The sequence below is a fragment of the Pseudophryne corroboree genome, chromosome 9 (assembly GCF_028390025.1).
Source record: "Pseudophryne corroboree isolate aPseCor3 chromosome 9, aPseCor3.hap2, whole genome shotgun sequence".
NCBI classification, from domain to species: Eukaryota; Metazoa; Chordata; class Amphibia; order Anura; family Myobatrachidae; genus Pseudophryne; species Pseudophryne corroboree.
In genome coordinates this window covers 18,134,196-18,150,051 of record NC_086452.1, presented here as the reverse complement: position 1 = coordinate 18,150,051, position 15,856 = coordinate 18,134,196, and the positions used below count along the sequence as shown (strand labels likewise).

At 47.6% G+C, this 15,856-nt stretch overlaps 1 protein-coding gene across 1 annotated transcript in view; it reads right to left on the bottom strand.

Annotated features, from left to right (window-relative positions):
• Positions 1-15,856, bottom strand: part of ADGRL4 (adhesion G protein-coupled receptor L4) — a 243,151-nt gene that overhangs the window by 76,435 nt on the left and 150,860 nt on the right. The window contains exons 9-10 of the mRNA XM_063939562.1: positions 3,517-3,719; positions 683-862 (exon numbers count right to left, since the gene is read on the bottom strand). Coding sequence (XP_063795632.1) covers positions 683-862; positions 3,517-3,719 — 383 coding nt within the window. The remainder of the gene's footprint in view (positions 1-682; positions 863-3,516; positions 3,720-15,856) is intronic.

The window sequence follows — 15,856 nt, the reverse complement described above, 5'->3', positions numbered from 1 at the left end:
CTGCGAATATTGCGCATGCGCAGTTTGCGACTTATCGCACTGATGCGAAGAAAAAGAACGAGCGAACAACTCGGAATGAGGGCCATTGTACATGTGTACCCTCGAGGGGTTCGCAGGTTACTATTCCCATTGATAGTCCACGTGGATGGTAAAACAAGCAGAAGTTGAAAAATATGTGAATCCCCCAAAAAACTTGTGTCGACCATATGTGTGTCGACCATTATCATGTTGACCTTTTGAACTTGTTGACCTTTTGTACTGGTCGGCACTGTCTACATTTTACCTGTCAACCTTTTGAACCTATCGACTAACGTATATCCACCATGTGGGGTCTTCCTATTGACTATCTATCTATACATTGGAACCCAAAGAAGACAAATTGTTTGGGTCCCTGAGAGCCACTGCTGTACACCACTGCACCTACCCTATCAGCCCCAGTGTCTCCCTAAATACAGAAAATAGAAACTTATGATGTATGGCCGACTACGTAGTCTTCAAGGGCATGGATTAGGGTGAAAGTTCAACCGACCGTGCCCTGGGTGCTAATAGCTTTTCCCATTACAGCTGATTACTGTTATTTCCCTGGATATAGATATGAAGAAGCAGGAACCATGAAACCACAGTAAAGGAAAGTTTACTTTAACCGCAGCTAAATTATAAAGATTGTCTGTTAGACACTTACTTTGCTGTGACTTGACGGTGACATCAGGATAGCGAAATGCGTGAGGTGGATACATTTGCAGGATGTGTGGGTAGCGTTGGAATAGGTCACCTCGCAACCTTCTGTAGACCACTCTCCTGTCAGAGATTCCGGCGCATACTTCCAGAAGGCACATTCTGCTGTTTCGACGTCTGCAGATGGCTGTAAAAAAAGTCATTTCCAAAAACATCAGGTTTTAGTGGATGTCATTATACCTGGAACCTATCATCAACGTACAGTGATGATAGCTTTCAGAACTCAAGACAAATAAACATGCTACAATTTCCCACTGTAAAATGTTGCATTTCGGAGAAAAAATTTTCCCCTGTATTTAACATACGTGTCTGAAAGTTAGACAAATGTGGAACCATTGTATTTCAGTATTTATTCCAATAATTATTAGGTACATATACAGATGATGGGAGCAATTTTTCTTTGAATTGTTTTTTTGTTTAGTTTTTGCTTATTACAGTTTATTTTTCTTCCGGAAATTACCCACAAATTCACACTTTGTGCACGGGTCTACGGGTTACTGCAGCAAAACGTTTCAAGTTCCTAAATCAAGTTACCAAGTTGCCATAGCAACTGTCTAATAAAAACGAAGACGTATCAGCTGCAACTATATCCATGATCATGTTTACTGAAATGCTAATTACAAAGTTTCGGAGAAACACACACACATGCAATCCTAGTGTGTAATGGAAAGACACCACAACTTGTGCAATGTATTAGGGATTTAGTAATGTACTTGTCTCTGCTTGTAAGTAACCAATTGTAGCTAAATTAGCAATAGCTAAACATTAAAGTCAAATCTAAGTTACACGTATATTTATCTAACTTTTATTTTGCATACTATAGTCCCCTATGCTGGGATGATTAGCACTATATACAGAGAGACCATAATTATTTATACTGAAAGATCTTCCCCAAATAATCCAACAAGATATAGTGACCTACAGTTGGATCCTCACTTATCTTGGCTTCTCTGCTGCGGCTAGCTGCACCAAGGCTTATTAGCATAAGCCTTTCATCTATTGTTCTCAGCTGCAATACAATACAGAGAGAACAATACAGCAGGGGATTAAGAGGGTCATTCTGAGTTGATCGCTCGCTAGCTAGTTTTAGCAGCCGTGCAAACGCTATGCCGATGCCCATTGGGAGTGTATTTTAGCTTAGCAGAAGTGCGAACGCATGTGCAGCCGAGCTCTGCAAAAACAGTTTGTGCAGTTTCTGAGTAGCTCTGAACCTGCTCAGCGCTAGCGATCACTTCAGCCTATTCGTGTCCGGATTTGACGTCATACACCCGCCCAGCAAACGCCCAGCCACGCCTGCGTTTTTGCAGACATTCCCTGAAAACCGTCAGTTGACACCCAGTAACGCCCCCTTCCTGTCAATCTTCTTGCGGCCGTCAGTGCGACTGAAAACTTCGCTAGAACCTGAGCACAACCACAAAGAGCTTTGTACCCATACGACGCGTGTGCGCATTGCGGCCCATACGCATTTTTTTCACCTGATTGCTGTGCTGCAAAAATCGGCAGCGAGCGATCAACTCGGAATGACCCCCCTAAGTCATTACAGCAGGGGATTAAGTCATTACAGCAGGGGATTAAGTCCGACTGCCCTAGTTCAATTAATCCTATTAAAGGCCAAGATAAAGATGGCTCCATCTGTATATACATGTAGATGTTCAGGAATCACCAGGCTGAAATTCAGGCATGTGCAGAATGACATCACTATATAATGTGTTTATTTCACGTGATTTTTCTATTTTCACTGGTTTGCTTTTTTACATCATTTTAAACATTTATGTTGAAATGTATATTAAAAAAAAAAGCTTAAAAAAAATAAAATAAACTGCATAAGTGCGGCACCTACTTATATTTAATGTAGTCAATGAAAATATATACCGACTAGGGGTCAATACAATTAGACTCGCTGTTTCCATGCCGTTCCACCTTGACCCCCATTAGGCTAAATATATCGACCATGACTGAAGTTTATTTTATTTATTTTTAAGTAATAAGTGATATAGAGGTCTATTTATTAAAAGGTGCTGCAAATTATCCCCGACCGTCTCTATAATACTGATCTGGAGGCGGTAAGGGTAAACTTTCCATTTACCAAGCCAGTATGAAGACCTGGACTTTCAGTTTCAATTAGTTAAAAAAAAAAAAAGATGTAAGATATAATAATCATAATAAAAAATAAAATAAAAAAATATGTTTTATTTTTTTAAATTAAAAAATAAATTCAAAATCATTTCAGTTCTGATGACGATAATGGAACAAGGATTTAGAGCTGTAATCCTTTTTAAGTAGACTTTCCCATGTTTTGGTTATGAACCTATTGCTGACGAAACTTGATTGAATATAACCTGTTTTTGAAGGAGATTGGGCTTTCCCTCTTTGATAAATAGACCCCACAGTTAAAAGAGATCCTTCAATTAAAAAGATAAATAAATAAATATGTATATATATATATATATATATATATATATATATATATTAGTATGAATTGCTGCCGTTTCATAGGAACGTGACATTGTGGATCAAGCTTATAAATTCAGCTATGCTGACATCCGCGGAAAGATAAGACGGGAGCATAATTTGTCCTCTGCTGCAACGTTTAGAAAACTAATTTTAAGGTTTAGTTTCTCTTCAGTCACAAAGAATATTTTAACATTGAAGAGTCAAAAATGTAATTGGATGTAATTCTGAAAGGCAGACAGCTATCAGCCTTATCACCTCCACCCTGCAGTATCTCCCAGCTACTCCCTGCATAGTAATACAGAATAGCTGGGAAATCACATACTCTACCTCAAAATGCTTCAGAACAAATGTGATTTTTTCCAGTTGGTAGAACGTAGGTGGATTGGAGTTGATTGCCGCTGCAACCACGGGCGAAATTACCAGCTCGCCGGGCTCCAAAGAATCATTATCTTGTATCGAAGCCTCGTTTTTCGGAGATTCCAGGAGTGAGCCAATGGTGTCATACCAAAGGAACACAATGCTCACCGTGCCTGGGGTCAACAAAAATACATGAAAATGTAAGTGACATAACAACTACAATGCATCAACATTTATATAGAAAACTCTTTTGGCTGGAGGAGAACTTCTGCTGAGAATCAAGACAAGTTTTTATTTAGTTTTGTTTTTTTTTAATATGGGAAGAAAGTTTTATCGCAAAGCCTAAACGCAGTGGAAGCATCCATTTTCTAAGCTGAACTAATATTCAGGCAATTGTAGCCTCTTCATTCACTACAAACCTGGGCCTCACAAGTACAAATCAGGCCTTCAAGATTTTTCAGTAAGTTGGGCCTCATGAAACACAAGTTTGGCCTCATGACCAGGACCTCTGCTAAATTGCTTGGCGCCCCCTTGCGAAGTATAAATTTGCACCCTCCTTCCCATACTTAATAAAGGGACAGCACACGCCAAAGGCAAAAAAATGGTAATTATAATAATAGCACCCCCAAATCAAATTACCCCACACAGTGGCCCAATCCTATTACACCACACGTAGTAGAATAAAAATGGGTTTCACCATGGGAGACAAAGATAGGGGCTACACAATCTAATCCCCCTCCTCAACCCTCCCCCCCCCCCCCCCCCCCCGAATGACTGAAAAATGCCTTGGTTCGTGGCAGCGCAAATATTGAGGGTGCTGAAATATATAGCGTTATATACTGTGGCTTTGTACCTACTGTACCAGCATTACTGGGATAAAAATGTCCAGGCCATTAACCTGTCCGATATATCCCCATGCAACCAATACAATAGGATATTACCTTTCCCATGTTGGAAATTGTAAAATGGGACAGTGTGGTCTTGTCAAATAGATTGTTATCACCACTGTTAGGCTTTACCTACCCAACTCACGCCTGGCGCCATGCGTCAGTCACGTGCCGTTTATAGTTTCAGTCCAGATATAGTAGGTAAACATGAGGCGCAGAAAGGAGGACAGAATACAGGAGATGATGTTGGGCGACCGGTTGATGTATTAAACAGTGAAAAGAGTGGAGAATTGTACCAGTGGTAAAGTTGCCTACAGCAACCACTCATCTGCAAGGTAGCATTTGTCATGTACAGTCTATAAAATGATAGGTGCAAGCTGATTGGCTTTTAGGCCAACTTCCCCAGTGGTCCTCTTCTCCACTCTAGTCCCCTCCTTGTATGTAATAGTACAGTAGCTGTCCATCCCATAATAACACACAGGTCCACTCACTATAATATGGAAGTTATTAGCTGGAAATAAAATTGTATGTTACCTATGGCATTAGTATATTATTTTACAATTATAAGTCTAAGTACAGCAAAAATAAGAAACTTCCCAGTGTTTAATGCTTAGAGCCGGCCGGCTCCTGCCGTGAAATGGATGTGATTGCGAGGCGCGGAGCGTTGCCAAATAATTATTCTCCTTTGTCCGATACGTTTATTGAGCGCTTTCATCCACCTTCACATCCACACTCACTGTAAATACATGTATATTTCCCCTAAATACACGCTAGATGGTTGTTTGCCTAATTGCACCTAGATTAATACTAGAGGGGGTGATTTGACAAATGCCGTCAGGTCTCGCATTGCATTGTGCACATTTATTCAACTAATACTATTTTAATGAGCTGTGGCACATTTCTTTGATTAAATCGTTCTTTAAAGTCATTTGCTGTGGCTATTAAGGACGGAGCTAGCAGTGTTATTCAGCTCTGGCGTCATTGGTATGCACAGCCAGGATCCTGGTGTCTAGATTGCTAAACAAAAGCAACAGCTATATGTGTAATTGTATTCATACCTATATCATTTTCCGAGGACAGTTCTCTCTTTCTCTTATGTGTGTATAGGGCGCTCTTCACACCGTCGTAAGGGGCTACGCCCCCTTAACCCTTGCAAGCCCTTGTGGCGTGCAATATTTTTATTATATGGTAGTGTTACCTCCAATCATAATTGTGTGAGTGGTTAAATATTGCACGTACAAAGGGCGTGCGATGGTTAAGGGGTCGTAGCCCCTTGCTACAACGTGAACAGCGCACGCAGGGCCTGATAAATCACCTAGTAGGTGCTGTGGTTGGGGGAGACGCGGATGGGGTCCGGGGGTGCCGCAAGTGGGGGAGGGTTGGTTCCTGGGGGTGCCAAGGGTGGTGGAGGGGTGTTGCGGGTGGGGGAGGGGGTCCGGAGCCACCGCGGGTGAGGGAGGGGTGGGTTCAGTGGTGCCGCGGGTGGTGGAGGGGGTTCGGAGTCACCAAGGGTGGTGGAGGGGAGGTGTGGGGGTGCCGCGGATGGGGCTGGAGGTACTGCGAGTGGGGGAGGGTCGGGTAATGCTTCTCCTCCTGGAAGCAGCTAAGCTGCTGTCCTTTCTTTGGTAGTGGCTCTCCCGGAGACTTGCACAGCATCCAAGCAGTCAGTCACTATTGTTAGCGCCGGTGTCTAAACACGCCGCATTACAGGGAAGAAGATGCACTCAATAAACTACAGCTTCCAGCAGCCCTAAGGGGCGGAATGCTTCGGTGCTAAGGGCTGCTGGGAGCTGTAGTTTATTTAGTGCGTCTACTTCCCTGTAATGCGGCGCGTTGGGACACCGGCGCTAACAATAGTGACTGGCTGGCAGAAGTGACTGACTCGCTGAATCAGTGTAAAAGGTGAGAGTGCTGTGCAGTGTCAGTGACACTGCACACCCACTGCACTGCACAGCACTGTCACCTTTTACACTGAACCAGCGTCCAGACATTACCCTCCGCGATATCACCCACTCTACATTAGCCATCTCGGGGCTTCCAGGCCGGCAGCCCAGGTGCTGTGTTGTGGAGTCAGGGCCTCTGGGGATCTGGGCGCGGCTGTGACATCACGCGCAGAGGAGGCTCCGGGGCTCAGAGAGTATGCTGCGCAGGGAGGACTATGAAAGCCTTCCGCTGCACCGCTTTCATACACGTCTATGCCGGTGGCCGCATTAGCTTTTGTTCCACCTGCGCCGCTGCTAGGGAGTGGGAATTGTTGATGCCGGAAGGGGCAGGCGGACTGGCAGCAGAACATAGGCCCTCATTCCTACCTGATCGCACGCAGGCGGATTTTTGTACTGCTGTGAACAGGTAATCGCTGCTACAGGGGAGGGGGTAAACGCTGTGCAGGGGAGCGATCGCTTGTGCAGAGAGCTGCACAGCTCAGGACTTACTCACCCGCTGCGACGATCCGGCCTGGAGGTGACGTCAGGATCCCTCTCTGGATACGGCCGGGCACGCCTGCATTCGGCCGGACACTCCTTTAAAACGATGAGTTTACACCCCCAGCCGGCCTCTTCCTGTCATTCTTCTTGCGTTCGCCGCTGCAAACGCTTTCTTTGTTCTCTTCGCCGTCGCTGGGCAGCGGCCCGCCTGCGCATTGCAGCCCGCATGCATAAGCTTTTGAAACCCAATCGCAGAGCTGCAAAAAACTGCAGCATGCGAATGGGTCAGAATGACCCCCATAGGACGCTGCAGTAAAAGGATTTTTTTTGTTTTCCCCTATGTACAGCGCAGAATCTTGCTGCAGGTGCAGTGGCATACCCTCCAGCTGCACCTTTTTGACAGGTACAGTCCCTTTTTTTTATGGTCTGTACTGATTTTTGGCTCTCCAAACTTCCATTGAAAGTATAGGAAAAGGGGCGGGGCCACACCACTTTAACTGTGGCAACGTCCCCTTTTGGAATTTGTAGCAGTGTTTATGTGTAAATTGTTAGAGGGTGTGTTGCTAAAGATGCAGTGGGACTATTTTGGGGTGTGGGCCTGGAGCTGCAGCTCCATCAGCCCCATTGTTAATCCTGCTCTGGGAACACACAGCAGCCAAAGGGCAGAGCCTCCCATTGGATGTAACCTGTGTGTGTGGGAGGGCGTTTCTCGCCCACTCACCTGTGGACTGGGTATGATAGACCTGCTGCTAACCCGATGAGAGCTCCTAGCCACACCCAGCGTTATACACACAGGCACAGAGTCACAGATCTGGGCCATTATATAGGATATATATATATATATATACACTGCTCAAAGAAATAAAGGGAACACTTAAACAACACATCCTAGATCTGAATTAATGAAATATTCTTATTAAATACTTTGTTCTTTACATAGTTGAATGTGCTGACAACAAAATCACACAAAAACGATCAATGGAAATTAAATTTATTAACCCATGGAGGTCTGGATTTGGAGTCACACTCAAAATTAAAGTGGAAAAACACACTACAGGCTGATCCAACTTTGATGTAATGTCCTTAAAACAAGTCAAAATGAGGCTCAGTAGTGTGTGTGGCCTCCACGTGCCTGTATGACCTCCCTACAACGCCTGGGCATGCTCCTGATGAGGTGGCGGATGGTCTCCTGAGGGATCTCCTCCCAGACCTGGACTAAAGCATCCGCCAACTCCTGGACAGTCTGTGGTGCAACGTGGCGTTAGTGGATGGAACGAGACATGATGTCCCAGATGTGCTCAATTGGATTCAGGTCTGGGGAACGGGCGGACCAGTCCATAGCATCAATGCCTTCGTCTTGCAGGAACTGCTGACACACTCCACCCACATGAGGTCTAGCATTAGGAGGAACCCAGGGCCAACCGCACCAGCATATGGTCTCACAAGGGGTCTGAGGATCTCATCTCGGTACCTAATGGCAGTCAGGCTACCTCTGGCAAGCACACGGAGGGCTGTGTGGCCCCCCAAAGAAATGCCACCCCACACCATTACTGACCCACTGCCAAACCAGTCATGCTGGAGGATGTTGCAGGCAGCAGAATGTTCTCCTTGGCATCTCCAGACTCTGTCACGTCTGTCACATGTGCTCAGTAAGAACCTGCTTTCATCTGTGAAGAGCACAGGGCGCCAGTGGCGAATTTGCCAATCTTGGTGTTCTCTGGCAAATGCCAAAAGTCCTGCACGGTGTTGGGCTGTAAGCACAACCCCCACCTGTGGACGTCGGGCCCTCATACCACCCTCATGGAGTCTGTTTCTGATCGTTTGAGTAGACACATGCACATTTGTGGCTTGCTGGAGGTAATTTTGCAGGGCTCTGGCAGTGCTCCTCCTGTTCCTCCTTGCACAAAGGCGGAGGTAGCGGTCCTGCTGCTGGGTTGTTGCCCTCCTACGGCCTCCTCCACATCTCCTGATGTACTGGCTTGTCTCCTGGTAGCGCCTCCATCCTCTGGACACTACGCTGACAGACACAGCAAACCTTCTTGCCACATCTCGCATTGATGTGCCATCCTGGATGGGCTGCACTACCTGAGCCACTTGTGTGGGTTGTAGACTCCATCTCGTGCTACCACTAGAGTGAAAGCACCGCCAGCTTTCAAAAGTGACCAAGACATCAGCCAGAAAGCATAGGAGCTGAGAAGTGGTCTGTGGTCACCACTTGCAGAACAACTCCTTTATTGGGGGTGTCTTGCTAATTGCCTATAATTTCCACCTGTTGTCTATTCCATTTGCACAACAACATGTGAAATTGATTGTCAATCAGTGTTGCTTCCTAAGTGGACAGTTTGATTTCACAGAAGTGTGATTGACTTGGAGTTACATTGTGTTCCCTTTATTTTTTTGAGCAGTGTATATTTGCACTCAATGCACCATTAAAACCTATGATTAATAATCTTGAAATTTAGAACCTTGCGTTTTTAGCATATAAAGTCCTGTTGTATCCTGTTTGTCAAATTCAATACAATGTAACAAAGTCCTTGCTGCAGAGGCTTTTTAAAGAGAAAGTTCTGTGAGTCACTGCTGTGCACAGCTATGGATACTTTTTTACATGCATGTAATTTATATCTCACTTCTTGTAACTTTCAAACAAATGACTAGCGTCCACTCGTTTCCCCTGGTTCCAAAGCACACAGCTCAATCCCTTTCGTTAATTGCTGTTTTTAACCAGTTAACGTGATTATTACTGGGATCTTTATTGCGCTGTAGGTTCCAATCTCCTTGGGGTCCGTGGTTCCTCTCAGTTAAGGTAGTAAGATGGGCTGTACATGTAATGCGTTTCTCCGCCTTTAAAGTACCGTCGGCGGCTTCCTCAGACACAGTGTCCATAGCTGTGCACAGCAGTGACTCACAGAACTTTCTCTTTAAAAAGCCTCTGCAGCAAGGACTATGTTACATTGTATTGGATTTGATAAATAGGATACAACAGGACTTTATATGCTAAAAACTCAAGGTTCTAAGTTTCAGGAATATTAATCATAGGTTTTAAAGGTGCCCTGAGTGCAAATATATGTATGGAAAGCACTTATATTATTTCAAAATTTTGATGAACCGTGTCCTTTCATGTTTAACTTGTATACGGGTTATGCATGTATGTTTTTATGCTTCTTATGCTTGTCTATGAGAAAATAAATTATATCAGTTTTAATCAAATCGTATGACTAAGAGGATTAAATCCATTTTTAGGTACATAGTAATATTTGTACATCTATATCGTTTGCATCCATTATTGAACTAATTTAAATATTTGCTAGTGGTGTAGCGCATCCCCACCAAAAATGTTTTTCTTTTTAATGCAACATGACACCTACAGAACATTCTCATAACGTAGACCACTGGAGGCGTCATCCTGATACTCGCAGTTACTGCCTGACGTATACAGTAAGACCATCTACCACTTCTATCGCATGTTTATGGAACACATATATTTCCCTTCTATCATTTCTGTTATAAAGCTGCCATTACCCTAAAGAAGACTATGGGCGTCGGAGGGATCCAATTGGCTGCTGCGTCACTGTACACATGCGCAGACGGACTCCCGGGTCATAAACTTGGAAGTCCAGGGACTGGCAAGCACTGGCCAATAGCAGTTACCGACCTGACATCTCAATTGCAACTGACAACAAGACAATGGAGTCTGCAGGAAGCCACAGACTGAGAGTTATATAGTGGGAGGAGCAGGATCCCCAGTAGCACAGAGTATATCAGGAGATGAGTGATGTGAGGACAGGGCTGCATGTGACAGGGGCAGTGACATGATGTGAGGAGGGGAATGGAGGCAGCAGGAAGCCACAGACTGAGAGTTATATAATGGGAGGAGCAGGTCCCCAGCAGCACAGAGTATATCAGGAGATGAGTGATGTGTCAGTGAGGACAGGGCTGCATGTGACAGAGGCAGTGACATGATGTGAGGAGGGGAATGGAGGCAGCAGGAAGCCACAGGCTGAGAGTTATATAGTGGGAGGAGCAGGGTCCCCAGCAGCACAGAGTATATCAGGAGATGAGTGATGTGTCAGTGAGGACAGGGCTGCATGTGACAGTGGCAGTGACATGATGTGAGGAGGGAAATGGAGGCAGCAGGAAGCCACAGTGACAGACTGAGAGTTATATAATGGGAGGAGCAGAGTCCCCAGCAGCACAGAGTATATCAGGAGATGAGTGATGTGTCAGTGAGGACAGGGCTGCATGTGACAGGGGCAGTGACATGATGTGAGGAGGGGTGTCCCCAGCAGCACAGAGTATATCAGGAGATGAGTGATGTGTCAGTGAGGACAGGGCTGCATGTGACAGGGGCAGTGACAATATGTGAGGGGGGGGGGATGGAGGTAACAGGAAGCCACAGACTGAGGGTTATATAGTGGGAGGAGCAGGGTCCCCAGCAGCACAGAGAATATCAGGAGATGAGTGATGTGTCAGTGAGGACAGGGCTGTGACATGATGTGAGGAGGGGAATGGAGGCAGCAGGAAGCCACAGGCTGAGAGTTATATAGTGTGAGGAGCAGGATCCCTAGCAGCACAGAGTATATCAGGAGATGAGTGATGTGTCAGTAAGGACAGGGCTGTGACATGATGTGAGGAGGGGAATGGAGGCAGCAGGAAGCCACAGACTGAGAGTTATATAGTGGGAGGAGCCGGGTCCCCAGCAGCACAGAGTATATCAGGAGATGAGTGATGTGTCAGTGAGGACAGGGCTGCATGTGACAGGGGCAGTGACATGATGTGAGGAGGGGAATGGAGACAGCAGGAAGCCACAGACTGAGAGTTATATAATGGGAGGAGCAGGTCCCCAGCAGCACAGAGTATATCAGGAGATGAGTGATGTGTAAGTGAGGACAGGGCTGCATGTGACAGGGCAGTGACATGATGTGATGAGGGGAATAGAGGCAGCAGGAAGCCACAGACTGAGAGTTATATAGTGGGCGGAGCAGGGTCCCCAGCAGCACAGAGTATATCAGGAGATGAGTGATGTGTCAGTGAGGACAGGGCTGCATGTGACAGGGGCAGTGACATGATGTGAGGAGGGGAATGGAGACAGCAGGAAGCCACAGACTGAGAGTTATATAATGGGAGGAGCAGGTCCCCAGCAGCACAGAGTATATCAGGAGATGAGTGATGTGTAAGTGAGGACAGGGCTGCATGTGACAGGGCAGTGACATGATGTGATGAGGGGAATAGAGGCAGCAGGAAGCCACAGACTGAGAGTTATATAGTGGGCGGAGCAGGGTCCCCAGCAGCACAGAGTATATCAGGAGATGAGTGATATGTCAGTGAGGACAGGGCTGCATGTGACAGGGGCAGTGACATGATGTGAGGAGGGGAATGGAGGCAGCAGGAAGCCACAGACTGAGAGTTATATAGTAGGAGGAGCAGGGTCCCCAGCAGCACAGAGTATATCAGGAGATGAGTGATGTGTCAGTGAGGACAGGGCTGCATGTGACAGGGGCAGTGACATGATGTGAGGGGGGGGGGGGTGGAGGTAACAGGAAGCCACAGACTGAGGGTTATATAGTGGGAGGAGCAGGGTCCCCAGCAGCACAGAGTATATCAGGAGATGAGTGATGTGTCAGTGAGGACAGGGCTGTGACATGATGTGAGGAGGGGAATGGAGGCAGCAGGAAGCCACAGACTGAGAGTTATATAATGGGAGGAGCAGGTCCCCAGCAGCACAGAGTATATCAGGAGATGAGTGATGTGTCAGTGAGGACAGGGCTGCATGTGACAGAGGCAGTGACATGATGTGAGGAGGGGAATGGAGGCAGCAGGAAGCCACAGGCTGAGAGTTATATAGTGGGAGGAGCAGGGTCCCCAGCAGCACAGAGTATATCAGGAGATGAGTGATGTGTCAGTGAGGACAGGGCTGCATGTGACAGTGGCAGTGACATGATGTGAGGAGGGAAATGGAGGCAGCAGGAAGCCACAGTGACAGACTGAGAGTTATATAATGGGAGGAGCAGAGTCCCCAGCAGCACAGAGTATATCAGGAGATGAGTGATGTGTCAGTGAGGACAGGGCTGCATGTGACAGGGGCAGTGACATGATGTGAGGAGGGGTGTCCCCAGCAGCACAGAGTATATCAGGAGATGAGTGATGTGTCAGTGAGGACAGGGCTGCATGTGACAGGGGCAGTGACATGATGTGAGGAGGGGAATGGAGACAGCAGGAAGCCACAGACTGAGAGTTATATAATGGGAGGAGCAGGTCCCCAGCAGCACAGAGTATATCAGGAGATGAGTGATGTGTAAGTGAGGACAGGGCTGCATGTGACAGGGCAGTGACATGATGTGATGAGGGGAATAGAGGCAGCAGGAAGCCACAGACTGAGAGTTATATAGTGGGCGGAGCAGGGTCCCCAGCAGCACAGAGTATATCAGGAGATGAGTGATATGTCAGTGAGGACAGGGCTGCATGTGACAGGGGCAGTGACATGATGTGAGGAGGGGAATGGCGGCAGCAGGAAGCCACAGACTGAGAGTTATATAGTAGGAGGAGCAGGGTCCCCAGCAGCACAGAGTATATCAGGAGATGAGTGATGTGTCAGTGAGGACAGGGCTGCATGTGACAGGGGCAGTGACATGATGTGAGGAGGGGTGTCCCCAGCAGCACAGAGTATATCAGGAGATGAGTGATGTGTCAGTGAGGACAGGGCTGCATGTGACAGGGGCAGTGACAATATGTGAGGGGGGGGGGGGGGGGTGGAGGTAACAGGAAGCCACAGACTGAGGGTTATATAGTGGGAGGAGCAGGGTCCCCAGCAGCACAGAGTATATCAGGAGATGAGTGATGTGTCAGTGAGGACAGGGCTGTGACATGATGTGAGGAGGGGAATGGAGGCAGCAGGAAGCCACAGACTGAGAGTTATATAGTGGGAGGAGCAGGGTCCCCAGCAGCACAGAGTATATCAGGAGATGAGTGATGTGTTAGTGAGGACAGGGCTGCATGTGACAGGGGCAGTGACATGATGTGAGGAGGGGAATGGAGACAGCAGGAAGCCACAGACTGAGAGTTATATAGTTGGAGGAGCAGGGTCCCCAGCAGCACAGAGTATATCAGGTGATGAGTGATGTGTCAGTGAGGACAGGGCTGCATGTGACAGAGGCAGTGACATGATGTGAGGAGGGGAATGGAGGCAGCAGGAAGCCACAGGCTGAGAGTTATATAGTGTGAGGAGCAGGATCCCTAGCAGCACAGAGTATATCAGGAGATGAGTGATGTGTCAGTGAGGACAGGGCTGTGACATGATGTGAGGAGGGGAATGGAGGCAGCAGGAAGCCACAGACTGAGAGTTATATAGTGGGAGGAGCCGGGTCCCCAGCAGCACAGAGTATATCAGGAGATGAGTGATGTGTTAGTGAGGACAGGGCTGAATGTGACAGGGGCAGTGACATGATGTGAGGAGGGGAATGAAGGCAGCAGGAAGCCACAGGCTGAGAGTTATATAGTGGGAGGAGCAGGGTCCCCAGCAGCACAGAGTATATCAGGAGATGAGTGATGTGTCAGTGAGGACAGGGCTGCATGTGACAGTGGCAGTGACATGATGTGAGGAGGGAAATGGAGGCAGCAGGAAGCCACAGTGACAGACTGAGAGTTATATAATGGGAGGAGCAGAGTCCCCAGCAGCACAGAGTATATCAGGAGATGAGTGATGTGTCAGTGAGGACAGGGCTGCATGTGACAGGGGCAGTGACATGATGTGAGGAGGGGTGTCCCCAGCAGCACAGAGTATATCAGGAGATGAGTGATGTGTCAGTGAGGACAGGGCTGCATGTGACAGGGGCAGTGACAATATGTGAGGGGGCGGGGGGATGGAGGTAACAGGAAGCCACAGACTGAGGGTTATATAGTGGGAGGAGCAGGGTCCCCAGCAGCACAGAGTATATCAAGACATGAGTGATGTGTCAGTGAGGACAGGGCTGTGACCTGATGTAAGGAGGGGAATGGAGGCAGCAGGAAGCCACAGGCTGAGAGTTATATAGTGTGAGGAGCAGGATCCCTAGCAGCACAGAGTATATCAGGAGATGAGTGATGTGTCAGTGAGGACAGGGCTGTGACATGATGTGAGTAGGGGAATGGAGGCAGCAGGAAGCCACAGACTGAGAGTTATATAGTGGGAGGAGCCGGGTCCCCAGCAGCACAGAGTATATCAGGAGATGAGTGATGTGTATGTGAGGACAGGGCTGCATGTGACAGGGCAGTGACATGATGTGATGAGGGGAATGGAGGCAGCAGGAAGCCACAGACTGAGAGTTATATAGTGGGCGGAGCAGGGTCCCCAGCAGCACAGAGTATATCAGGAGATGAGTGATGTGTAAGTGAGGACAGGGCTGCATGTGACAGGGGCAGTGACATGATGTGAGGAGGGGAATGGAGGCAGCAGGAAGCCACAGACTGAGAGTTATATAGTGGGAGGAGCAGTGTCCCCTGCAGCACAGAGTATATCAGGAGATGCGTGATGTGTCAGTGAGGACAGGGCTGCATGTGACAGGGGCAGTGACATGATGTGAGGAGGGGAATGGAGGCAGCAGGAAGCCACAGACTGAGAGTTATATAGTGGGAGGAGCAAGGTCCCCAGCAGCACAGAGTATATCAGGAGATGCGTGATGTGTCAGTGAGGACAGGGCTGCATGTGACAGGGGCAGTGACATGATGTGAGGAGGGGAATAGAGGCAGCAGGAAGCCACAGACTGAGAGTTATATAGTAGGAGGAGCAGGGTCCCCAGCAGCACAGAGTATATCAGGAGATGAGTGATGTGTCAGTGAGGACAGGGCTGCATGTGACAGGGGCAGTGACATGATGTGAGGAGGGGAATGGAGGCAGCAGGAAGCCACAGACTGAGAGTTATATAGTGGGAGGAGCAGGGTCCCCAGCAGCACAGAGTATATCAGGAGATGAGTGATGTGTCAGTGAGGACAGGGCTGCATGTGACAGGGGCAGTGACATGATGTGAG